At 45.3% G+C, this 27147-nt stretch overlaps 1 protein-coding gene and 1 long non-coding RNA gene across 2 annotated transcripts in view; one reads left to right on the forward strand and one right to left on the reverse strand.

Annotated features, from left to right (window-relative positions):
• LOC132457190 (uncharacterized) overlaps positions 1-27147 on the forward strand; it is a 419436-nt gene that overhangs the window by 122239 nt on the left and 270050 nt on the right. The gene's annotated exons all lie outside the window — the stretch shown is intronic.
• LOC132457549 (uncharacterized) lies at positions 24926-26988 on the reverse strand. The gene is made up of 2 exons (XM_060051803.1): positions 25790-26988; positions 24926-25699 (listed from the first exon to the last, which is right to left on the reverse strand). The coding sequence occupies exons 1-2, from the start codon at positions 26646-26648 to the stop codon at positions 25182-25184; spliced, it is 1377 nt and encodes a 458-aa protein (XP_059907786.1). The 5' UTR covers positions 26649-26988; the 3' UTR covers positions 24926-25181.

Raw genomic sequence — 27147 nt, forward strand, 5'->3', positions numbered from 1 at the left:
CGGAAGCCTCCAGAGCTTACCCGTCCAAGGTACATTCAGAGAAGTGATTCTTCGCTCAGGAGGATAAGTGAGATTGTTGACATAGATCATTTTACACCAATAGGGACTTATTTATGAATGACGATGTTGATTTGAGGTAATAAATTACTTAAAAAACGACATACTGTACCTTTAAGATCACACTCAATATCAAAATAACACTAGATTCAGTGACTAACTTCCCACACACTTTGTACCAACTTCAGAATGGATCAGCTGCTGAGGATGATGTGGTTGATGTAGATCAGCACCAGACCATTCAAGGACCATCCGCTGAGAGACCCAACCCAAATCCGTCACAGGTAAGATGTTACGAAAATAACAGTACATATAGCAATTGGCAGTAATATCCTCACATAGCCACAAGGGAACACGACCAAACATATATATATTGCACTATTTTTACCTGACCACAAGATGGCTGCAATAGGAGGCGGGCGCTCAACACTAGCCAATCAGAGTTATATCACGTGTCATGGAGGCCACGCCTCCATGACAAGCTGGGTATTGGTTAGATAGGCTACAAGAAAGCTGAATTGAGATCTCTGGGTGACATAAAACCATGCCCAAAGAGGGCATCAAGGCACAAGATTCTAGCAAATCTTGATCATAGTGATAACTAGACGTAGCATTTTACTACATGGTCTGTTGTTTGAACCCAAAAAACATTGAAATACTGTGTTGGACGCCCCAAAACTAACTATACACACAAGGAATCCCTAAAATATCTGTAAATTGAAGTTCAATGTTTCAGTGATGACAACTTATCGAAACCCATCAGAGCACAGAGACTAATACTCAACCCAGGAAAGATCAAAAAAATGGTGCTTGAAGGACATTTCTTGTTTTATCATATTTAGCAAATAACATATTACAAATAATTATAATATTGAATCATGTCTTAGATTTTGCTCAGGTAGTAGAGCAAAGTTAATGTGTACTGTGTCATTCATATAGGGTATTTTTAAATGATAAGAAACTGGACAAGATATGACAAACTTGAATATGTACTGTTGAGAATGTTTTGTCCATTGCAATGAATGTTTTATTAATCTCAATTGTGTCATTTTGTAGGATGGAAATTGTGGAGATGACCTTTTGTACCCTGGAGCACCAATTACCAAAGGTCAAAGTTTGCTCCTTCTAATGGCCTATGTCCTGAGGCATAACCTGACCGGGATTGCTCTGGACCATCTTTTACGGATTTTCCATGAACTTTTCCCTGCACTGATACCAGCAACCTCTTATCTCTTCCATAAATCCTATGGCCAATATGGCGAGTATGTGCCCCATTTCTACTGCCATCAGTGTTCTAATTATATTGGAACAAAAGATTGTGGTTTGACACAGTGTGTTCTGTGTGAGGCAGAATTTGATGTGGATGCTAGTCTAGAAAAGGGTTCATATTTTTTGGTGATCAGTTTATCTTTGCAAATTAAAGAGATTCTGGAAAATCCCAACATCAAAATCCAAACACATACATCAACTCCAGGTTTAATTTGTGATGTGCAATGTGGAGGGGAGTATAGGAGGCTAAAAGACAGTGGAGAAATAGGTGATGATGATATCAGTCTGATCTGGAACACTGATGGGATCCCTGTTTTTAAAAGCTCTAGATGCCAAATATGGCCCATTCAGTGCCAAATCATAGAACTACACCCTACAGACAGGAAGAACAACATATGTGTTCCTTGTCTTTGGTTTGGAGAGAGCAAGCCTAATATTCAGACTCTCTTAGTTCCATTTGTAAAACAGCTGCAGGAACTTGAAAGTCATGGGATCACCTGGGGAGATGGTTGCACTTCAAAGGTGCATGCACTTGTTTGTAGTGCAGATTCAGTTGCAAGGCCACTTCTGCAAAATAAAAAGCAGTTCAATGGTATTTATGGATGTGACTTTTGTTACCATAGAGGTGGAGGCTCATATCCGTATGTAAGTCCTGAACCCCGTCTGCGTACAGAAGTTGAGCATTTTGACAATGCTATGAATGCAACACCACAGCAGCCTATCATGGGAGTGAAAGGCCCAAGTCAACTAATGAAATTAGACAAATTTCAAATGGTGCGAGGCTTTGTTCCAGAATATCAGCATAGTGTATGCCTTGGAGTTACAAGACAGCTGACTTCTCTGTGGTTAGATTCCACAAACCATCAGCATGGTTGGTACATAGGCACCAAAACTGAGCAGATCGACGAAGTGCTTAAAAAAATTTCACCACCAACCGAGATCACAAGAGTACCACGATCTATGCGAGAGAAAGTTCTGGAAGGCGTCTGAGTGGAGGTCGTTTCTTTTGTTTTATGCTTTGCCCGTTTTAAATGGCATCCTCCCCAGAAAATACTGGAATCATCTTTTCCTTTTGGTTTTTGCAGTCTATCATCTCCTGCAAGAAAGGATCAGAGGTGGTGATAGCCGAGCAGGCATTGAAAAAATTTGTCAGGGAGTTTCAGGGGTTATATGGCACAGCTAATGTGTCATTTAATGTGCACCTTATGACACACTTGGCTGCGAGTGTGAGGAACTGGGGACCACTGTGGGCCACATCCACATTTTCCTTTGAATCTTTTAACGGCACCCTGTTGACATATTTCAATGGCACAACTCATGTCCCTGTCCAAATAACGAAAAGGTACCTTAGGGAGAATAGTCTCACAAAGAAAGGTAGCGGTGTCTCCTACATCGCCGGCCTCCTTAGCGCACTCTCCTACATCGCCGTTCTCCTTAGCGCTCTCTCCTACATCGCCTGCCTCCTTGACGCTCTCTCCTACGTCACCAGCCTCCTTAATGGTCCCTCCTATATCGCTGGCCCCCTGAGCACTGCCTCCTACGTCGCCAGCCTCCTCAGCGCTTCCTCATAAATCACCTGAACGCCTTCGCCAGCCTCCCGAATGGCTCCCCCTATCTCTCTGGTCCACAAAACTGTCCCGGACACCTTTTCAGTCCCTGATTTACCCAGCAGAGCAACTTTGCATGTTAGTAGTCTTTCTAGCTTCCAGCAACTTGGCCATCCACCTGAGATCTCCTGCTCTGTCTTTGTCGTGTTGTGTGTGTGTTTGTGTGCGTGTCTTTTCTTTGTGTCTGTGTGTGTATTTTTTTGTTCCTTTGTGTGTGCGTGTGTGTATTTTTTTGTTCCTTTGTGTGTGTGTGTGTGTGTGTGTGTGTGTGTGTGTGTGTGTGTGTGTGTGTGTGTGTGTGTGTGTGTGTGTGTGCATGTGTGCTCTAAAAATGAGGTCACAGTGCCAATTTGAATAAATTCTAAGCTATGGCCTTATGTTCAAAATGAGCGCCAATGGTGACAAATGCATATAAAGGGCATTGGCTTTTTACCGATGACTAGGATTCACTCAGAATCTCTTGGGGAGATTTAATGTCATGACCCCTAAAGACATGTTGCTACCAATTGTCGGAAAAGGGCGTGGGGTGGTTGGCCTGGGGCCGTGCCAGGGCTGTGAACACCTTGTGTGACTGCTTGCAGTCCTAGTTTTGTTTAGTGTTTGTTCTCCCCCTGCAACAGAAAACTTTACCAAAAATGTAATATATAACAGAATCTTGTTTATTAGTTTTCTCCAGGTTATGTTATCTAGTTCCCCTTTGTTAACCTTTTGCCTGCTGTGAACCTGTCACAAGGAAGCATTGACCCACTTATGTCAACGTTTCCCTTACATTATGTATGGACAATTGCTTTTCGGGGAAGGGGTGAAACTGTGTTGAAAGGCTGTGTGTTACTGTATTCTCGGTCCAATCTGCTAGAGAGGCGGCAGGTTAATGCAAACATTAAATAGATTAATTTGCTACAACTGTCTGTGTGTGCTTTTTTGCATTTAGAAGTTTCATCTGCCCTAGACGAAATATCTCATAAAGGAATTGCCACAACAATCTTGGATCTCGTCTGGGATACATTACCTTTCAATTCTATAGAATATTACTCCAAGACATGTTAACTGTGCATGGCTGGACACTGGGTCCCAGATCTCTACCTCATCAAGAGATGGCCGTAAACAGCTTACTGGGGTGAGAAGAGGGTGGCCGTTGAAAATATATTTAAGTTTTTTCAATACGGTATCCCGAGGGGAAAATAATAGATTACTTCTCGTGAGCATGAGCATGAAATGTTTTTGTCGAGGTCTGCTGTAAAAAGAGGGAACATTTGAGTATCCGTAATACACTACAGTTATCCTTCTATGCATTTGTTGTTCTGACAGATAGGGTGCACTGTACTATCTGCGCACAACCCTTCTGAAGTCGAAGAAATATCCCAATTGAATGGCTATGGTTTGTAGCACGAAATAAGTCAGACACTTGGCTCTGGGACACGTTTCAACAGATCACAGAGCACAATACATACAAGAGCACTATCTGCTGCAAAAAGTATCCATAATTCAAAGCATTGACCCTTTGTTGCATTTGTGGTCTGACATGGACTTAACGAGGGTACACTGTACTATCTGCGCACAGCCCTTCTGAATCTCTCTCTCTCTCTCTCTCTCTCTCTCTCTCTCTCTCTCTCTCTCTCTCTCTCTCTCTCTCTCTCTCTCTCTCTCTCTCTCTCTCTCTCTCTCTCTCTCTCTCTCTCTCTCTCTCTCGCTATCTCGCTCTTTTTCTCTCTCTCATTTCATTTAGTCCAGAAACCACCGTGATGGTGAGTCACTTCAGCCATGCAGAAGATTTTGGGGATAAAAAGGAAGAAAAGAGTGCCAGAAGGAAGCAAGGACTAAGAAACTTCAACTCAATCAACTAGAGGCCATAGAGAACCCCAAGCCCATTCTTCCCATCAAGGACAAAGGAGGCCCCACAGGAAGGGGAAAACCAAGGAGCAGAGTTCAGGGACCCAGACTGGCCTGCTTCCATTGTGGCGCCATGGATCATTGGGCTAGATATTGTTGCCAAACAAAGGTCAATGACAATTTGGTGAGTGGCGGGCAGTTCGCACTTATCCGTGAAGTGACATCATCAAGAGGCAGAGGTGTACGGGGGCATTCAGATCGACGACGGGATGCAGGAGCAGGCCAGGTCCAACGAGAGGGTATGTTGACCCAAACCCTGCCACAAACATCCAGAATTGTAATTTGAGTGTCAATACAGAGGTGTCAAGTAGAGGTAGAGGTGTCAAGTAACGAAGTACAAATACTTCGTTACTGTACTTAAGTAGAAATTTTAGGTATCTTTACTTTACTTGAGTATTTTTTTTTCTGACAACTTTTTACTTTTACTCCTTACATTTTAACACAATTATCTGTACTTTCTACTCCTTACATTTTTAAAACATTCTCGTTACTCTTGGTTACGGTTTTGTTTCAAAAGTTTCAAATGTGCGCCATCCAAATATACTGATTTCGAGCGTAATTGGATGAAGCATAGAAACCCATAACACTCATTGGCGTTCTCTGCGTATGACGCAAAACAAGAGGCTAACTTAAATATGCAAAGCGCGGCAAAGGTCAGTGTCAAAAAGATATACTGTTGGCAACTGTCACTGCGAGATGGCTGAAGGCTCTGAAGACAGAGGAGGACATCAAACGCTTCCACATCCCTGGCCCTATCTTGAAGAGGTGTTTGAAATTGTGGGAAGCAAAAACGACTCATGGTGCATGCGCTGCAAACTTTGCCAACCAAAGAACCATGTACTTTCAGCTTTCAAGAACTCTCCGTCTAATCTCAAAAAACATATAGAGGTAAGCTCTGTATTATTATTATATTATAATAATGGTCGATTTAAAATGCTTGCTACAGCTTGACTAGCATATAAACATGCCAAAATAGTGCACTATATAGGGAATAGGGAACGAGAATTCGGACACTACGCTGAACATTTCTAAGCGTCAGTAAATGCGCCGGGTATTTGTGTGACGCAGAAAGATGCGCCCACATCATGTAAACAAACCAGGCACTCACGAGGAAAGCTGGAGGTTGTATTGATGTTGAATGTTACATTTCCTTGTTCATGTATTTTTTTTATTAATTTTGAATGTTAAATATTCTATGTTAAATCCCAAATAAATTGTTGACATTTCTAAACGAAAGCCGGAGACTCCATCATTAAATGTATTCGTTTTCGCGGTTATTCAGCTTCTTCTTCTCCTCCGGAAAAACACGACCGCATTGCATTGTGGTATACGGGAGTAACATGTAGGGAACATCGTATGTACCCTATTTTAAGTCCACTATATAGTGCACTATATAGTGCCCTATATAGTGGACCACTGAGAATTCGAACACTGTGGAGGAGATATTTATCTCCTCCACAGGCACTCAAGTTCTCTACAGTCTGTTGCTCCTAAAATAATGTCCTGGTAGTTTTGCAGGCCAGGGTATGTCATGAATATTACTACCTCAGTTGTGAGGTTTTTGAATTCCAATAAAATTTGAGAAAAACATGCTCTTCGAGTTTGTGGTCCTTGACAGCATTATTATATTTTTTGTATGTCATTTTTTTTACCATGTCTTGGGCTCCATGTAGCACTAATCAGCTTTCAATTAAGCTATTTCTTACAGTCGTGTCAATTATATGAGGTCCATTAGTTTAGCTTTAAATGTTTAAAAAATATATATATATTACGGTTACTTTTTACTTTTATACTTTAAGTAGATTTTAGAGCCTGTACTTTTCTACTTTCACTTAAGTAAAGCGGTTAAGTTGATACTTTTACTTTTACCAGAGTCTTTTTAAAATCCAGTATCCATACTTTTACTTAAGTAACGAATGTGTGTACTTTTGACACGACAATACGTACACAAGCACCACTTTCAAAGGATTGTTATATGGTTCTACCTAGCCTTACTGATCAGTTCCCATAAACAAACATTATTGTAAACTATAAAGATACAATCTTTCTAGTCGAGACATTCAGTGTTGTCTTTCAAGGAATGGATAAATGTAACGGAATTGAGTGGTTGTTATGTACATGTGGTTGGAGCGGGCAGAGATTGAATGTGTCATTTGCACCGACAAAGGACTCACGGTTACCTCCAATGCAAACCCTGTGATCAAAGCTCGCCCAGATACTTTTATTGATGGGACTTTCTGCCAGAAGGACCGGGGTCAATAGCTGACATAACGACAATAGACGTACACCACTGCATGCAGAGTCAGCTAGAAATAATACCTGCCCACAGATAGTTTGCATTGGACTGCCAATAGGGTATTTTGATGGATAATAAGCAAGGTTTGTGGAAGTATAATTTAAAGAAGGAAATCAGATTTATTTGTTGCCAGTGACCTATTCTGTCTGACTTTTGGTCTTTGAGGTTGTTATGATTTGCCAGGCTCAACACCATATGTATCATTAGCATAAAAAACGACATGACATGGGCTGAATAAGGTTCATTTCTCCCCCGCCACGAGGCTGATACAGTGAGAGGTGGAGCTTTCGAAACCCGACACTCTGTAAACCAGGCCAGAAGAACACCCAGTAATCCCAAGAGGCAGTTCATGGTGTTGCACTTGTGTTCAACTCATTGTTAGATGCCGGTGTTATACTGTCGGTCCGTGTCCTAATTCAACAAGTCCCAATTTTCCCAAGATTTAAAGAAGGAATATGATGCAGTGCATCCTAGAACCCCCTGTTTTAAGGAACCTGGGGATATTAAATGGTTTTCTGTGGTCAAACGAACACGTTCTTAAGCATACCGCTGGATCGGACATTGATGACAAAAAAATTAAAATGAATGATGGGTTTCTTTGAAACGACGGGCTACTGTAAACATTGGATACTCCATTATTAAAATTGATCACATCCAATCAAAGACATCACATGTGGCCATGGCCTGACCCTGACTGACCCAACCCCAGCAGCAGACGCTGTTTTCGTAGAACTTAAAAAGGTTATGGTCCCACCCAGGGCCGGCCCAAGCCTTTCGGGGGCCCTAAGCAGAATTTGATATTGGGGCCCCCCCTCCCACCTAGAGGAGTCATTTGCGCTCCACGATTATTGACAAAAATGTCACACTACAATGATTTGACAATGAATTAATTGACATTATCAATAGTATTAATAATATTATTAATTGGTTAAGTTCACCTTTGGCTGTTTCCTCCAATATAAACCGATATCTCACAGACTAAGACTCTGCACTTAGTCGCTGTCAGACTCACCACTATGTCACATTTATAAAACAGTACTGTTTTCATGTAGCTAGCTACTAGTGCTAATGTCCACCTCAGTCAGCGAGCTAACGTTAGATTAAGCCTGGCAAGAGCTAGCAGTACATGTTTGATTGAACATCCTAAACACTGCCAATATCGTTGACATCTGATCTACACCTAGATAAATTTATATTAATGAGATACATACACTGTTGATGAATATAGCTCATGTGATGGCAAATATAAGATGACATTAACTCGCTAGCTAGCTAGCTAACTCCTATGATAGCTTGAGCTGCTCCTCCCTCAAATGAGTTCAAAACATATTTTAAATAATCATGCAATCATACCTTTATCTTGCTCTTTTTTCTCATCTTCTGTCCTTTTCTTTTTCCGTTTTTGGGCACCAGAGAGATACGTCCTTTTAGATGACATGCTTATATATGTCCCTTCCAACTTAACCTTGAGTATTATGCAGTGTCTGTCTATGACCGCGAATTATCTGTCAGCAGATTGAGCACGCAGTTGATATGCATGACTCGAACGCTGGCAGATATATTGATCGTAAAATCAGAATTTTCTTGTATAGATGTATTCTTTATTTCATTCAATCAGGTCACTTGTTTAAGTTATTTAATATTATTATTATTATTATTTTTAATTATATATTTTTTTTTTCGATAGGGGGCCCCCTGGCGGTCAGGAGGCCCCAAGCGCCCGCTTGTATCGCTTATGCCTCGGGCCGGCCCTGGTCCCACCTACTTTTGGTTGAACCGACGACAGACGCCCCCATCACACAGACTGTGGAGATAGTGGTAACTTGAGTAACATCAGTTATATTCATAGATAGTATATAAAATGGATGTAGCATCCGGCCAGACGGAATGAACAATAGGAATGAACGCAGACGCGGTCAAGATGACAAAGATAACATGCTAATCCTGAAAACTAGCCTCCGAGGTGAGATGAGGGTCAGTGGCTAGCTGTCACTCAAGAGGCCGCGCCCCTAATTATTCATACATTTTAACCTCCAATCAAATAAAAACTAGCGGTAACCCTTCCTTTTACAGTCCCCTAATTACTAGGTATTTACCCGGTACATACATGGTAAATCATAGTGTATTTCTGGGTAATTACCACTGGTAATAAGAAGGTAAATACAGATGTAGTTACCCGGTAAATACATGCTAAATCATAGTGTATTACTGGGTAATTACAATTGGCAATAAGAAGGTAAATACAGAGGAATTATCCGGGAAATTATAGTGTATTACTGTGTAATTACCACTGGCAATAAGAAGGTAAATACAAAGGAATTACAGCTGAAGTAGGCTACTAAGTAAAACCTCCAAAATTACTTAAGTACCATGTAGTTGTAACTGTTTTAGGTTGGTAATAACTCCGATATTGTGTACTTCCTAGGAAATGAGGCGACCAATTCTTAGAAACACCTATTAATTCAAGTTACAATTGTAGTTATCCAAGGTTTATGTTGGTAACAGCCCAAGTTTAATGATGTACTATCTAGAAATTAGCATAGTACTTTCCAATAAATTACTTTTTCTTAGTTATTATTCATAGCTACACCCATTTAGAAAGGGTTTATTCGATTTACCACTATGGAATTACTTACCTGGTAACAACCTCCGCAGGAGCAGTTTTCCTCTAGTGTCATGGTACATCTTCTTAAATACTGGGTACGAAGCCGTTTGTTCTATGTCGTATAGGCTCACTATTGGGTTATCCCTAGGCGTGAGCCGTAGCACTGAAAAATTTGTAATCCCCGCCCACCAACAGTGTGGGCCTGTGTCGGTATTATGCTGCGCTGCTGGTGGACGACAGACAGCGCAGTGCCGACACTGCTGCCATTGCTGAATGGGCCGACGACTTTACTGTCCCGCTCGACGATGCCCTCTTTCTCCTTGTGAGCTCGGAGTCGGACGACTCCGACCGCGACGAGGAGGGGGCGACTCCCCCGGCTTCCCCTCTCCGAATGGAGAGGCCCGGGGCAGCATTGCCCGTCTCTGCCGCCACCTCAATTCCAGTGGTTGGAGCTTTGGTGGCAGAGCTACCGGGCATTATCGCCAGGGCAGCCGTGCCCATGCCTCACGCCCCCCAATGCCCGGACCAGCTACGTGGCATCTGGGGGCTCGAGGCCGCAACACGCCCTACCCGTCTCGACCCGATCTGGCCGTTGTTTCCCGCCATCAGCCCGTACTTCAGTGGGGCTGCGGCGGAGCCCGGGAGGCTCGGGGCCCCGGTGAAAACATTTATCCAGGTCACGAAGACGGAGGGTCTGACAGACCGGGTTTACAGGGCGGTACCGCCGCTGGATCCCGCTCTGTGTGCTGTCTTTGGAGTGAAGCCGGGGCTCAGCGACCGCTGCCCCACTCCCAAAGACCAGCTGACGGCCAAGCTTACACACAGAGGGCATCGTGTATGATGCAGCAAGAGGCTGTTATGAATAACATCGCCCTGCTGGTGCATAGCATCTCCACCATGGCGGCTGACCCTCATCGTCTGGTCGAACAGGCAGTCGACGTGGTGAAAACCGCCGGTGTCATCCTCTGCCTCTGCCTCTGCTCCACCGGCGCGGTGGCAGCGGCCCGGACGGCGGCATGGCAGCACCTCATACAGAGGAGCCTGTGGCTGCAGCAGACCCCGGGCATCCCTGAGCCGATGAGGCGACAGTTACTGGAGTGCCCCATCAGCCCGGACGTGCTGTTCCGGCCCCGTCTGTCATCTATGGTGGATGACATGCAGGCCGCTTCCGAGGAGGCAGAGGAATTCCGGAGACACGTCTCCCGCCATCTGCCTCCACCCGGGCAGCAGCGCTCCGCTCCAAGCTCCCGTCGCCGCCATAGGCCCCCGGCAGCCACTGTTGCGGCGCCGCCGTCAGCGCCTCCTCCTGGCCCCCAGGCTTACCAGCCCCGCCCGCCTCCATCGCAGGCTGCGGCGAGTGGCCAGCAAAGGCCTCGGGCAGCGGGCTCATGGGGCGATGTCCCGCCCCACGAGCGCCGGCTATTATGGGGCGAGGAAGAAACGTGTGACAGCGAGAAACACCTCTTTACTAAAGACAGCTTTTTTCTCCACACACAGTTAACGCCGGAGCCTACCGGCCCGGCCATAACTGTTTCACACGCATCCCCCCCACATATAGGCAGGCCGCCAATGAACCTTGTATTATCAATCGAGCCAGCCCTACATTACTTTCCCCTCACCACGTCATGCCTGGCATGACATGTGGCGAGACGGCCGCTAAAACGAGCTCTCTGTCTTTGAATGACACGCAGCTCGTTCACAGTGTCAGCAATCTGCTGCCAAGTCACAGTGTTATTCCTCCTCGCGTCCCAACGCTCAGGAGAGAGGAAGCTACACTCTTGTCAAAAGCTGAGCAGGCAGGGCATGCCTCTGCTAATGACACACACACCCAGCCCTTTCGGGCAGAGCTCCCCATGGGCTGCGAGGAGGACTGCTCCCCTTGCAGCGGCGGCAGGGGCTGAAGCGTGGCTCGTTTCCATGACAGCCGCATCAAAACAAGAGGCTGCACAGCCGCTTTCAGAGCATTACTCAGAATGGCTGAACGCATGCACCCTGGCTGTTACGCGGCTCAAACGTAACAAAGAAACGGGGCAGGAGACAGCGCGAACAATCCACGTTTCTTCATTTAATTGTGTGAAAAGCATGAATCAAACAGATCTTCACAATCATAGTGCATCATCGGGTGCAACGCCAACTTCACCGAAAGTTTGACATAACTTTTATGTCGAGTGGGAGGAAGTTTGATTCTATAATGGGCAGCCAACTGTATTAACCGATCCTTAGTTAACGCATTAAAGAGAGCCCTGGAGGGTTCTTCAACAAACTTTTCAACAAGTGACGTCATCCTTCTAGCGATTAACGCGTCACACCAGCTGATCAAAATCAGCCAAGACTCTGCAGCAGAACGAAGACAAAACTCCACACAACCAAACAATGAAAACTAAACAGAGAAGCCCAGCGATAACATAAGCAAAGACCATTCCAATTTTAACCAAATTGTATTAACTAAACGCGGATCTTCAAACAGGCCCGTGGTGGGATGAATTAAGTGTTAAGGTTGAGGGTGCAGGCAGGCAGGTAGGACCCAGATGCAGACGGGTAAAGGAAACGGCACTTTATTTCTGCCAAAAGGCTAAGGCAAGGAGCAAGGAGTAAGGAGTAAGGGAACACAGGTAGCCACAGAGAGCACGCAGGACCAACAAACTATAATGACAGCACAAGGAACAAAGGAAAGACAAGGGCTTAAATAACAAACACAACGAGGAACAGCTGAGACACATTAGGGGAGGGAACAGTAATCAACACAGGAGGGAAACACAGGGAAACACACACACCCTGACAGTACCCCCCCCTTAAGGGTCGACTCCCAGGCGACCCATGACAAGCAAAAAAAAACAAAGAAAGTCAAACCCAAAACGGGTGGGTGGAGGGGCGCCAGGAGGGGGGAATCAAAAAAAAATAAATGGACTGGGGCAGAGCCGAGGGACGTCAGGCGGGCGGCCAGAAAACTGCCCCAGGGCATGGCAGGGAGCCTCAGGCGGACGGCCTGGGGGGCAAGCAGAGGCAGAGTGAAGGCGGAACCCTTCAGGAGGCCGGCGGCAAGGACGATGAGGGCTCAGTCCCTCAGGAGGCCTGCAGTGGCAAAGAACCCCCTCAGAAGGCCGGCAGCGGTGAAGGCGGAACCCTTCAGGAGGCCGGCGAAGGCGAGGTAGAGGGCGGGTCCCCTCAGGAGGCAGGCCAGGTAGAGGGCGGGTCCCCTCAGGAGGAAGGCCAGGTAGAGGGCGGGTCCCCACTGGAAGGCAAGGTAGAGGGCGGGTACCCTCAGGAGGAAGGCCAGGTAGAGGGCGGGTCCCCTCAGGAGGAAGGCCAGGTAGAGGGCGGGTCCCCTCAGGAGGAAGGCCAGGTAGAGGGCGGGTCCCCACTGGAAGGCAAGGTAGAGGGCGGGTACCCTCAGGAGGAAGGCCAGGTAGAGGGCGGGTCCCCTCAGGAGGAAGGCCAGGTAGAGGGCGGGTCCCCTCAGGAGGAAGGCCAGGTAGAGGGCGGGTCCCCTCAGGAGGCGAGGCAGGCCAGGTAGAGGGCGGGTCCCCTCAGGAGGAAGGCCTTGAAGGGGAACCCCCCTCGGGAAGGAGTGGAGGAGGGCCCCCACCGGCAGGAGCGGAGGGCGTGCCTCCCCTGGACGGTCTGGAGGGCGGGCCACCTCCGGCAGGAGCAGAGGCTGGTAGCTAGGGACCAGGGGCAGAGGCTGGTAGCTAGGGACCAGGGGCAGAGGCTGGTAGCTAGGGACCGGGGGCAGAGGCTGGTAGCTAGGGACCGGGGGCAGAGGCTGGTAGCTAGGGACCGGGGGCAGAGGCTGGTAGCTAGGGACCGGGGGCAGAGGCTGGTAGCTAGGGACCGGGGGCAGAGGCTGGTAGCTAGGGACCGGGGGCAGAGGCTGGTAGCTAGGGACTGGGGGCAGAGGCCGGTAGCTGGGGGCCGGGGGCAGAGGCTGGTAGCTAGGGACCGGGGGCAGAGGCTGGTAGCTAGGGGCCGGGGGCAGAGGCTGGTAGCTAGGGACTGGGGGCAGAGGCTGGTAGCTAGGGACTGGGGGCAGAGGCCGGTAGCTGGGGGCCGGGGGCAGAGGCCGGTAGCTGGGAACCGGGGACAGAGGCCGGTAGCTGGGGGCCGGGGGCAGAGGCCGGTAGCTAGGGACCAGGGGCAGAGGCCGGTAGCTGGGGGCCGGGGGCAGAGGCCGGTAGCTGGGGGCCGGGGGCAGAGGCCGGTAGCTGGGAACCGGGGGCAGAGGCCGGTAGCTGGGGGCCGGGGGCAGAGGCCGGTAGCTGGGGGCCGGGGGCAGAGGCCGGTAGCTGGGGGCCGGGGGCAGAGGCCGGTAGCTGGGGGCCGGGGGCAGAGGCCGGTAGCTGGGGATCAGAGGCTGAGAGCAGGAGCGTGGAGGCTTAGGCCGGTCACCAAAGTCCGGTGGCAGTGGCATGTAGCTCTCCGGCCAAAAGGTTGTGGGGTTGAGCAGCTCGACTGCCCACTCGGGTAAGGCGTCCTCCAACTCTGGCCTTGACGCAACAGCCCTGCACATACGCCCCAACACAGCCTCCTGCTCCTTCCTGCTGGGAATGTTCTCCCAGCCATCCATAGCTAGGATTATCGTCAGCAACAAATCCTCCAACTCACGGAAAAACAGAGCGTCCGCTGGGTCCAAACTTGGTGCTGTCATTCTGTTAAGGTTGAGGGTGCAGGCAGGCAGGTAGGACCCAGATGCAGACGGGTAAAGGAAACGGCACTTTATTTCTGCCAAAAGGCTAAGGCAAGGAGCAAGGAGTAAGGAGTAAGGGAACACAGGTAGCCACAGAGAGCACGCAGGACCAACAAACTATAATGACAGCACAAGGAACAAAGGAAAGACAAGGGCTTAAATAACAAACACAACGAGGAACAGCTGAGACACATTAGGGGAGGGAACAGTAATCAACACAGGAGGGAAACACAGGGAAACACACACACCCTGACATTAAGCACTGAGCCCGTAGGTATCGCAAAACAACCAGAAAACTGGCGATTCCACCAAAGCCTCGGAGTGCGCCCGAGACAAATGCTCTAGCCACAGAAACTGTTCAAAAATAATAAACCACACGTCCCACAAAATACGCAAGCCTGAAAGGAATAGTTAATGGCCCCGCAAATAGATCGCTGAACTTACCATCTCTCATTGTCCGACATTCCTGTGCAGACAAACGTACCCCGCGGCCTAATGCAACCAAGGCGCAGTTAACACAAACACCTGTTTCACGGCAGAATCATCGAGTTTGGAACGAGCCCCCATTCGTTACGCGGCTCAAACGTAACAAAGAAACGGGGCAGGAGACAGCGCGAACAATCCACGTTTCTTCATTTAATTGCGTGAAAAGCATGAATCAAACAGATCTTGACAATCATAGTGCAAAGCACAAATCAAATCTCCCGCCCCGCGTCTCTCCAGGCCAGGCAGACAAAACAAGTAACACACATACAACGACAACTGAAAGGCCAATGTGGCCGTAACGCTGGCCAAATGGATGGACAGGCTGATCAGCAAGGGTCACACCCTGCAGTTCACCTCCGTTCCGCCGTGATTCAACGGGATTGTGGAAACAACGCTGTCATCCAAGGATCAACAGCTGTCACTTTTGGCAGAGCTCCAGCAGCTTCTAGCGAAAAAAGTGATTTCCACGGTCCCGAAGGGAGAGGAAATGCAGGGATTCTATTCCCGTTATTTCCTGGTACCCAAGAAAACAGGAGGGCTGAGACAGATTCTCAATCTGGCCCTATTTAACAAATGCATTGCGGAGAGGCCGTTTCACATGTTAACAATCAGACGAGTGTAACGGTGTGTAAAGCCGGGCGACTGGTTCACCTCAATAGATTTGAAGGACGCCTACTTCCACGTCACAGTGATCCCACAGTGCTTCACGCAACAGGAATGAGAGTACTGTTCTACTTGGACGATCTGCTTTTGATGGCTCGCTCCAAGGAGGAAGCAGCTATTCAAACAAAAAAGTTTAATTTAGGCTTCGCTATGAATTGGAAGAAGAGCTCCCCCCTCCCCTCACAGAGTGTGATGTATTTGGGGGTAGAACTGGATTCAGCTGTAATGAGAGCACGGCTCTCACAGCAGAGGATGGAGACGCTGTGGTCTCTCCTCCGCCGCTGTTTCCCGGGCAGCGTCGTGACAGCCCTCTCTGTCATGAGGCTGCTGGGCATGATGTCAGCCGTGTCCTGAACAGAGGGGCCGACATAATGTCGAGGGGGGGTCCCCAACCAGGAGACTGGACTCTGCACCACGATCTGATCAATCAGATATGGAGCGAGTTTGGGAAGGCGGGGGTCCACCTATTCGCCACGCGGGAGAACACACAGTGCGAGCTGTGGTTCTCTCTCAGCGCGAAGGACAATCACCCACTCTGGGTGGATGCGTTCGCATACAGACCCTAACCCGGTCCATCCAGGGTGCCAGAGCTGACTCCACCAGAGCGTGTTACGCGGCTTTCCAGAAATCCTATAACACCCAACTTATTAAAATATCCGGATTTAATCAGGCTCTCTCCCATAAGTACAGTTAATAGGACGGGAAGAGACAGGCTCTGTGAGCCCCGGTTAGCGCAATGCTAAAGAGCAGCTCTACCGGAGCATGCCGCCTCAACAGGTGCAAGTTAGCCTCCGGTTTGATATTCACCGGATATTCGGTTTACTACCCAAACGGATTCATCAACACAAGTGCAATACATTACGGACCTAGTATGTTGAGGACAGTTTAGGACACCGTATCGCGAAAAATCACAAACACATGTTGTCGCTATCGATGTCTGTGCAACAACGTCATCTACGTTCTGGCTGCTACCTGTTTTAGGGACCGTCAACAAATTAAAATCACAGACTGGTGGCAGAGACGTTACCATGGAATTGTTTCAGGAAATTAATCACACAAATATATTGCATTATAGTTAATCATAATGCAGTTAATAGTTTAATATTTGACAAAAATCAACTAAACTATGTTTGAAACTATTAATTGCATCCCGTTTAACAATAATGCAATATATTAGCAAAGTTAGGCCACGTTCACATCTAGCGTTTTTTGTAATAAGGAAAAGTTGAGCCGACCGTTTTTTCAACAACATAAAGAAGCTGGCAGCGTTTTTGGCCCTAAAAGCGCCGAGAGCGTTTTTTCTATCGCCTAGCAATGAATCCATTCTAGACCCGACGTTACTCGCCTACTACGTATCCAGGCTAGAGCCCATTAGACATGTTGTAGATCTCGACATGTTCTGTAATTAAAACTATGAATCGCTCCACTGGCACTTTCCCGAGTGATTTGTCTGCCATTGTTTCTTGTTTTGACAGTTGAGAGTTTCCTTCGTGACGAAGTGTCAATGTTCCGCTTGTGATTGGTCAGTTGCCCAAAAGACGCCTGACGTTGGCCGCTTTCTTCCTGAAAGTTGAACTTTTTTCAACGCTCCGTATGGCAGAAAAAAACGCTGGGAGAGGCGTTTAAAAAAGCGGCCGTGACTTTTTCCAGAAACGCTCTGCTCCATAGGAATATAATGTAAAACAAGCATTGGCAGATTTAAAAAAACGCTAGATGTGAACGCGGCCTTACCTTTAGTAAGTAGCAGCCCAACATTGGCAACTACTACTACTATCAGAATGACAAAATGTATTTTTTTTAATGTTATTTTATATGATTTATTTCCTGAAACAATTTCATGGTAACGTCTCTGCCACCAGTCTGTGAGTGTAATTTGTTGACGGTAGATGACGTTGTTGCACAGACATCGATAGCGACAACATGTGGTTGTGATTTTTCGCGATACGGTGTCCTAAACTGCCCTCAACATACTAAGGGCCGTTACATAGTCAACGCGAGCAACGTGCGTAAGCGACGCGAGCGACGCGCTTCCTTTCATAGTCTACACAGCATACGCAAACGTTGCGGGCATTGCATGACATGCAATACACCACTCACGCCACGGGTGGCAGCAGAGTCACCAGTGTTTTTGCGGGTGACATTCCGGGTCACATTCCGATCAAAATGGCTACGGAAGAAGAGTGCATTTTATTGCTCCTTTTACATCGGCTGCGGCAACGCAGGAAGCGCAGAGATAGTATGGTGGTATATGCGCCCTTTAAATATCACACGAGATCAGGATGGGGAATTTGTTTCTCTGGTGCTTCCAATGCGAAGCCTGGACGAGGAGAGGCATTTCCAGTATTTTCGGATGTCGGCGCCAAAGATGATGTCCTTCGCGAGTCATCCGATATCTTCCCGACTCTCACCAAAACCGGCCCTTGTCAGGGAGCAGCTGGCAGATTATTTTTTGTCAGATGCTGGCGTGTTTCCCCACCAGTACAATGTGCTACGATTGGGTATGCGCACTGACCAATAAATGTATACACATTGGTCACTTGGAAGCATGACTTTTGATTTATTAGTTATCACATTACACAAGTTAACTAATTTGGTTTACGTCAAACTCATTCATTCATATCCATATAAAATATTTATACAACGAGCGCTGCCTTAATTATTACTTAATAAATTATTTAAGTGTATTATAGGCCTATAGCCAAAGCTATAGCGCATAATGTCCTCAGAAATTATATGGTAGAAAACATTATTAGAGAAAAGGGGTTTATTTATCAAATACAGAAACCCACCATACATGCACACATTTTTCATTCACTCACGCTTTCAAATTTAATTCACTCAAAGAGGCTACTGAATTTATGTTTCACACAGAACGTGAACACAAAGTATTACGTAATTAATTCAAATAGGCTAACACTAAAACAAATAAAACAAATAAAATGGCTCATAATCCTGCATCAGCTGTTTGATGTCGCGCATCAGCTGTTTGATGTCGCGCATCAAAATAGCACTTTGCCCCTGTGGAAGGGTTCGCAAAAATTGGCACAGGTAATTAGTAAAAGAGACGTGAATGTCATTCTTATCACGTTCCCTCATCCTCTCAAATTTTCTTCTGTAAGTATAACCTATAGTTGAAATAATGTACAATGTTTGCAGTATCGCCCCCACGACAACGCATAGTATTGCACGGATCGGCGTGTCGCGTATCAAAAATAGGGACGACGCGTTTTGCTACGCGTCGCCGCATAATGGCGGCCGAAGCGTAGCGATGCGTAGCCTTCTGGACGCGTATGGGTAGCGATGCGTTGACTATGTAACGGCCCTAAGCCCGTAATGTATTGCACTTGTGTTGATGAATTCGTTTGGGTGGTACACCGAATATCCGGCGAATATCAAACCGGAGGCTAACTTGCACCTGTTGAGGCGGCATGCTCCGGTACAGATGCTCTTTAGCATCGCGCTAACCGGGGCTAACAGAGCCTGTCTCTTCCCATCCTATTAACTGTACTTATGGGAGAAAGCCAGATTAAATCCAGATATTTTAATAAGTTGGGTGTTATAGGTTTTAAACAACATGTCCGGGTTGTTTGAATGACAGAAGCTCCGCTATCTCGATGCTAAAGTGCTAACCGGAGCTAATAGCCTGTCCCCTCCCGTCCTATTAACTGTATTTATGGCTATGCCTTTTTCTCTTTTTAATATGACCAAACACAATGGCCAGAGGACCAGCATCCTTTCTTAACTGAAAATAATCTTTGAGTTCTACATGTTCTAGAAATGTCCATCAATTAACAGTCCTCTTGTTTATTTTCTTGTCTTCTGATTCTTTATTACAGTATGGAAGGGGAGATTTGGAGGTACCTGGTCAGGCCTTGGTCTGCCTACAAATCCCAGATGTGGAGACTGCAGGGATACATCACAGAGAGGACACTAAAGAGCCATCTCTCATTCATCGAGTGGACTCATTGGTTTGCGAATGACCACAAAGATGCTCCCATGGGCAGATTGCTGCATGGCATTTGCCACTTATTCAAACTGTAGAGGTTGAAGCAGTCTTCATTGTGGTCACTTGCCATAACACTCATGTGTTTTATTAAAACACCATCAGTAACATTTAAATTGAGTTGATGTGGACGGCTCTCGTTTTTGTCCGATTTTTTCAGTGTTCAGTGCCTGTTTGTGAGATATGCATTGTTTGAAAGATAAGACTTGGATTTTGTTTAATTTTAATATGCCTTTCATCAACAGTGGTTTGGGGTTTTATAACAACAATTAAAGTGCTTAAAGCTAGGGTGGGTAATTTCTTTACTGTAATATTTGGCAAAATTGTCCTAATAGCCAGTCAGCTATATGTAGGTGAAGTGCTCTGAGAATATCTGCTCATAACTTTGCTCTCCCCTGCCTCTGTGGGCCGCACCCAAAAATTGCCACCGCTCATGTACACTTTGACCAATCAGAGCGAGGCTCCGATTCTCCGTTCTTATTGGCTGTGGGACTGTCCGGTCACCTTGGCAACGACGTTGGTGCGTCCCTGCGTGAGCGTTCACGAGCCTAGCGGTCTGACAGTTTTGTACTACTACGGTGGACAACAAATGAATAGCCGTGTCTTCATCAACGGCCCATAAATTTCCCATTCCCCGGATACCATCAACTAACACCACTAAGACAGAGAAAAAAAGAGGAAAGACACTTGTTGAAAGGACAGCTACTAAAAGGGAGGCGGAGAGAGCTCGAAATAAAACCAGAGTAAACATCGGCGTGGCTTATGAGCGATGGAGAGAGTTACGTGACCGGAGAAAATTAAAATCGGACGCTGAGATGGCTATATTTCTTATAGACAGGTAAGGAATTGTGCTATCCCTCCATGGTATATTGCGATGAATATGTAAAGTGTCGGCTGGTATGTTTTTTTACTAAGCAAAGCCACGATAACCGTTACATTACGGTTCTGTAATGTAACCATTTCAATACGGTTCTGTAGGATGTCTTGCATCAGCCGATGGTTCTTTTCCCGGTCCGTTTTATAGGTTAGTTATGGTCACACCAACCCTGGCTGTCGGAATAACACAGAGATTGTGCTAACACGTGGCCTAGGCTTCAACTCAACTGTGGATAATGTCCGAGTCACGTTTGTATTAAAGCTACGTTGACACAACTGCCAAGATAAGCACTGCGAGGGAAGTCTAGCATATGATATTCCATGTATTGTTATAACGTTGTTGCAAGCTAGCAGCAGCCTAGCTCAGTTTCGCGATCGCTTTGAAGTGACGGTTTCCTTGTGTGTAATCTGGCTTTCTGTGTTATTTTATCAAATATATATATTTTTTCAGCACAGTACTGTACATACACAATGATGGACAACGACAGTAAAGAGATCATATCGATTGTCAATATTGATAAGAGGGAGACCTAGAAGAATTCTGTTATCATGGAGAAGGAGTTTTTTTTTAGTTTTTTTTGCTTTTGTTCTTATGCTAACGAACTACAGTTGCAATTAGTTTGCTATCTTGCTTGGCTGATACAGCTACCTTTCTTAGGCCTACCAGCGCAATGGCAATGATTTTAAGATAACATACATGGTATGTCTGTGAGTAAGATGTTGATGCTATATATGTACTTATGTAGCAATCAGCACTAATGTTTAATTACCTCGGAATCGGACATGGTGTTTCGTCTTCCTATCAATGTAACTGAATTCACATGAACGCGCATAACTGACGTTCGGTGGGAGGAGCTACAGCAGGTAGCGTGGCAGGGACGGGCCAGAGAGCACGCGACGGAATCTCAACGACTGTTTTCTCCAAAATCGCCCACCCTAGCTTTAACTACTGGTGAACGACGTTGCAGAACATATATGGTAAAAGTTTGTGTTGATTGCATGGAAAAGGGAATAATGTATTACAAATTATATGGTAAGAACCTGGTAATACCATGGAAACAAACAAGGCTTCCTTTTACAGTACAGTTTCAGCTTACTTACTGGGTAAATTGTCGTGTTTTGCTTGGTAACGTCGCAGAACGTACATGGTACAAGTTTGTGTTGACTGCATGGACAATGAAATGTATCTATTATAAATGATATGGTAAGAACCTGGTAATACCATTGAAACAAACAGCTTCGTACCCAGTATTTAAGAAGATGTACCATGACACTAGAGGAAAACTGCTCCTGCGGAGGTTGTAACCAGGTAAGTAATTCCATAGTGGTAAATCGAATAAACCCTTTCTAAATGGGTGTAGCTATGAATAATAACTAAGAAAAGTAATTTATTGGAAATTGCTATGCTAATTTCTAGATAGTACATCATTAAACTTGGGCTGTTACCAACATAAACCTTGGATAACTATCCTATCCTATCCTATAACCTCTTGCCTGAGGAAGAGGAGCTGTCTAATAATTATCCACACCATGATATAGGGTGTTGATCTCCTTAGGCCATACCCTCACTCATTAGGCAAATACACATCACCTGGTATGCTTAAATCCAATAATCACTCAAGTTTATAAAGGTTAATGTTGGAAAATATGCATAAGAATTATGATATGGCCAAAATACTCACTTGCCTAATAATTGTGCACAGTGTATATTTAAACCGTGTACACATGTTCTCATGTCTAAATAACGTATACTTTTTTTTATGCTGCGAAAGTTCGAGAGCCAATTCATTTTAAATACATGATGTATACAAATACTTATGAAGCATGCACATCGCATGCAACCTCTAACTCATTTTTTATGTATTATTCAATTTTATGCTTCCACTAACTTCCTCTCATCTCCGTCAGTTTGTCCTGCCTGTATACTTTATCTTCAGATGCCTGCGCATGGCCTTCTGCAGTTTAATTAGACAGCCTGACATATTGGACTCATTAAAATCATAGCTGAAGAAAGCTCTTGCTCTTCCCTCTTGACATTTTACACTACCAGCTTGAGATGTGCTTCAGAAAGAGACCAACACCTAACTCAATAAACTAAACAATGGATGACTGATATCTAAGAAGACAAATCAGGGGGCGCTGAGCCTACTCCATTGTATTACTGTGGCGACTCTCTCTCCATCTCTTAAAACCAATTCCTCTACAATTCTCCTCGTTTGTGTCCATAATCTCTCCATTTGTCAACACTGGTTTTTGTTTTTTGTCCACCTTCCACTCAGCGTCAAGTACATACTTTTCTCTAAGGTGAGCACCCCTCGCCAATACTGGAGCAGCCCGTGGAAACCCACCAACACACAAACAAAATGAAGATGAGAAAAATGGTCTTGGTGTAAGTTTTGCTTATCTGCTAAGCTAGCTTTCCTGCCTGAAGATCCTCAGCCCAACACCAGCTGATTTGAAAATGAATAGAAAAATTGTGTCTAAAGTATAATCAATGAAAATATCATGCATAGTGTCACGTTTTAAACTTGGTAAAACTCCATGACCTAGTTTGCAAGACCACTACACGGTTATCCATTGAGTTATTCTGTGCATGCTGATGCACATTTTATTTAGCATTAGGATAAAGAAACAGATGGCTTTTAAACAAATTGTGTTATCCCGTTTAAATTTTTGTTAAATAATGGAACACAACGGTCTGGTTACAGCAGATGATGAAAATAACGATGTGCATTTACCAGAAATCCCTTAAAGGTCTCATGACATGCCACCAGGTGGAGTGTGATTAGCTGTTAAAAGCCGTTTTGGAAATCGGCCCCTTATGACATCACAGGTGGGCGTGTCCACCTGGATGTATGCTGGATAGATTAGTCTACCAGCCTACCCAGTGGACTGTAGCAAACGTTGCTCATCTATCCGTCACACATCTAAGGTAGACACGCCCACCTGTGATGTCATAATGGGCAGATTTCCGAAACGGCTTGTAACGGCTTATCACACCACACCTTGTGGCATGTCATGGGACCTTTAACCCTAACAGCAACAGTCACTCCCTCTTCAATAGAGAGATGCATGAAACACATCTTCTGATGTTGTAGTAGATTAATCGAGATATAAAACACTTAGACTAATTCAAGAGAGAGAGATTAAAAGAAATCGGGGGTCCGGAGCAAGTATTGACAAAAGACTTTATCGTGAAGTACAACAACAACGATAACAGCCGGGTGGGTCTGCAGAGTCACTCCTCGTCAACAGATTCCAGCCTCTTCTTAAACACACAATAGCACAGTACTCAGCAGTTTCTTGTTTTTTAGGTGTCCACACATAATCAAACACAAATTCTTCTAAACAGATGGTCACCGAGATAGTCTAGGACCCAGGAAGTGGAGTCAGCATGCATTGTGTCAGTAGCTTCCTGCTCCTGGGGGGGTTGGGCCCCAACTCCTGCTCTGACCCAAGACTCCCAGGCCTCGTGACCAGCCCTGGATCAAAATCCAGAGGCATTTTACATGTTTTCTACCAATAGATATACAGGCCTAATAATAATCATAGTTTACCATAGAATATAATCATTAATTTCTACCACACATCCTCCCTTTTGTGGCTGACAAGATCACAACAAAAACATAAGTCGTTTAGGTCAGATTTTGCACTACATTTGATCATCGTTAAAAACCTTTAAGTATGTTCAGGGATCTCAACCTGCATAATTCTCAGGAATCTCAACCTGTTGTTTAAGGCAAAAAAGATCTATCAAATGTCTAACTAGAATTCACACATAACATAGTATTTTCAGCATTGTGGCATCCCGCCACGTGGTCCTCGGCCTGGACGGGCCCGGGGTACCGTAGAGGACGGGGTGTACCAACCCCACCCACCAGCCGGCGAGAGAGAGCAGCCCTTTCGGCACCCCAATCAGGGTGATTGGGGGACACCTGGCCGAAAGCACGGTAGCCATGTTAAAAGGAGGCACAGCACAGCACAGCACAGCACGGCTCGGGTGCAGGAAGGAAGGGCTCGTGGCAGCGAGAGAGCCTAGAGGCCCACGGAGGCCCTAGAGACCGTGAGAACCCTGGTTGATTGAAGTGATTGTATAATAAATGCCTGGAATGGCTTTAACCTTCTACAAACGCGTCGTTTGTACCGGTAACCCGGCTCATTCAAGGAGCGGGTTACCACAGTATGCATTGAAAATTAGCATTTCAGAATATATGACATAAAAATATGAAACCAAATAAAATGACAGTTAAAAAAATAAGTAAATAAAAGAAATTAAAAATTAAGATTGTCCGTAAGCATGCATAGATTCGGATAGCTCTGATTATAGTCATGTACATGTATGCTGCATACATTTGGGGGGTTTGGGTTGTCCTATTTGATCAATTCTTATGTTCTCGTCTGGTCCGTATGCTCTCTTCCGTTTGTTTAGTTTATTATTTTCTAAGTTACCGACAACATAATTTATTGATGGTGGTATTGGTTTCAAATTCTCGGCATCTATTCATAATTACGTTCCATGGCTCTGGTCATTTTTATCTTCAAGATATTTGTTATGGTGACTCGATCCTAACAGCGGAAAACATTTAATTGAGCATATAACGTACTTTTTCTGTTATGGGATACCTTCTGTTCGTGTTCTATTTAAATTGACCTCTAGATCATACTCCTGCTGTGTCCATTCTTTTAAGCAAAATTCAAAATCCTATTTAGCATTTACGACATATACTGCATCCTTACGATTTTTGCTACACAAATAAGTTATTTGCCTCTATTTGTTTTCCCGTAAATTCGACCCATTTATTACACCTATTTACTTTTGCTTGCCTGAACAACTGGTCTGTTGTTCTTACCCTAATGTGCCCACTGGGATCAGGTTTATATTGTTTTAGGGTCCTAGCTGTTGAGCGGCGACCAAAGCTTTTAGTGTTATTACCCTCCTGAATAGTTGTCTGTTCTACAAGAGTCTCTTCAAGAGACATTGGTGTCGATGTTAAGATCCTTGGCGCCATAGTTTCTGAATTCACCATTGACATAGCGGTTGCCAATGTTTCTATATTATCCTCCTTAGATATTATCATTGTGGTCACCTCTACTTTTGCTATTATTGTTGTTAATTTAATTTTACCCTGAGCAGTCGCTGCTGTACCATTTGTCATTAGTTTTATTAGATCACCCATGACTGTTGTTATTTCTCTAATTGGAGTTACGTTAGTGGTTGCTAGTATTGTTGTATCCTCTCTAATAGAAGTTACATTTGTGATTTCTTATGTTGTTGTTTCCTCTCCAATATAAGTTACATTAGTGACTGAAGGTTGTGCTAAATCCCTGATATCAGAAGTTTCATTAGTCCTACTTGCATCTAGAGTTGAATTTAAGCTCTTAGTGGTTACCAATGAATTTATCCCATTATCTCTAACCGGAGGTTGATCTACTTTATCGGTGGCTGTGGTTACATTTACTTTGTCATTATCTGAAGATCTTAGTGGATTGCTTTGATCAATTTTAACGACCTTACCCGGTTGATTTTTGATTACACAAGGGTCTTCTGCTTCTAATGTAAAATTGAATGTTCTGTCTGACACTGCTTTAAGAAGTATATATACTCTCATATTTAATTTATACTTTCTGTTATAGTCCCATGTTTTTCCTGACGTTACTGTTAAACACCATTTCATTGGATTAGATTTGATATGTACTACACACCGATTTTTCCGATGCGCATGTTCATAATTCTGGCGGAAGGTTAATGCACATAACGGTTGGTTATCCGACATAATAGTAAACACAAATTCATTAACTTGGTTCTGCGGTGGTATCTGAGCATATAAGACTATTTTCCCTTTCTTGTTAACTATTCCTGAATGAGTTGAGGCCGGATTGTCCTGTGTTCCTCTCTGGCTTCCTTCAGTACCAGCCCCTGATTCCTGGCTCTTCCAGGTCTGTGTTGTCTCCATGGTTTCATCCTTCCTCGGGGTCTGTCCTTGAGCCAGCGGAATCTGGCACAACCCGTAAAGGATCAGGAACAGGCTCCCCGGTTTCAGCATCATCATGTGGCTGTATCTCTTGGCTCGACTGGATCTGGTCCTGGGGCAGCTGGTCAGCCCCCGGTGTGTCTGCGTCTGGCTCCTCCTCCTCACGCTCATCCCTGGGTTGAGCGGCTTTTGTGCAGTGGTTGAGATGATACCACGTGGCACAGGCCCGGCTCTGGGCATAGGCAGTATAGGCGAATGCTACGGGCGCATCCATCCGCCGGGGGCGCCGAAAATATGGGATTATTTTTATTTATTTTTTTAATACTGTATTCATCTAACTTTAACTTCAATGTTTATGTTTCTTAATACCAGTAGTTATTTCGAAATAAATATTAGACAACATAACATAACATGCAAAATAAAAAAGCGCCCTAGTTTCCACTTCCTCCGCGCGGTCATGCCAGCCGACCCAGTTTTTTGCCGTACCTGTATATACTAGCCATTACGGTAATAGCGTCTCAGAACTAGTTTAAAGTAAAAGCATTCGTCGGGTAGCCTACATACAAAAAGACAGTCAATAAAAGCAAATACTATCGAAGGAAGTGTACGGCCGTTGTGGTATTTACTTTCAAAATAAAAGCCCACCAAACATTCCAATCTGAGACATATTACAAATGATTTTGGATTCGATTTAAAAGAAAATGCCCCGTTATTCCATGCTCATTTTACTTCAGGGTTA

The sequence above is a fragment of the Gadus macrocephalus genome, chromosome 5 (genome assembly GCF_031168955.1).
Source record: "Gadus macrocephalus chromosome 5, ASM3116895v1".
In the NCBI taxonomy this organism is placed as follows: domain Eukaryota; kingdom Metazoa; phylum Chordata; class Actinopteri; order Gadiformes; family Gadidae; genus Gadus; species Gadus macrocephalus.

Bases quoted from the DNA above. Each gene is read 5' to 3' on its own strand.
- LOC132457549 (XM_060051803.1), bottom strand. From the start codon at position 26,648: ATGCCCAGAGCCGGGCCTGTGCCACGTGGTATCATCTCAACCACTGCA. The intron at 25,700-25,789 runs GTAGGACTAATG...CAACAACATAAG, and splicing joins AAATTCAACTCTAGATGCAA to AAATCACAAATGTAACTTCT.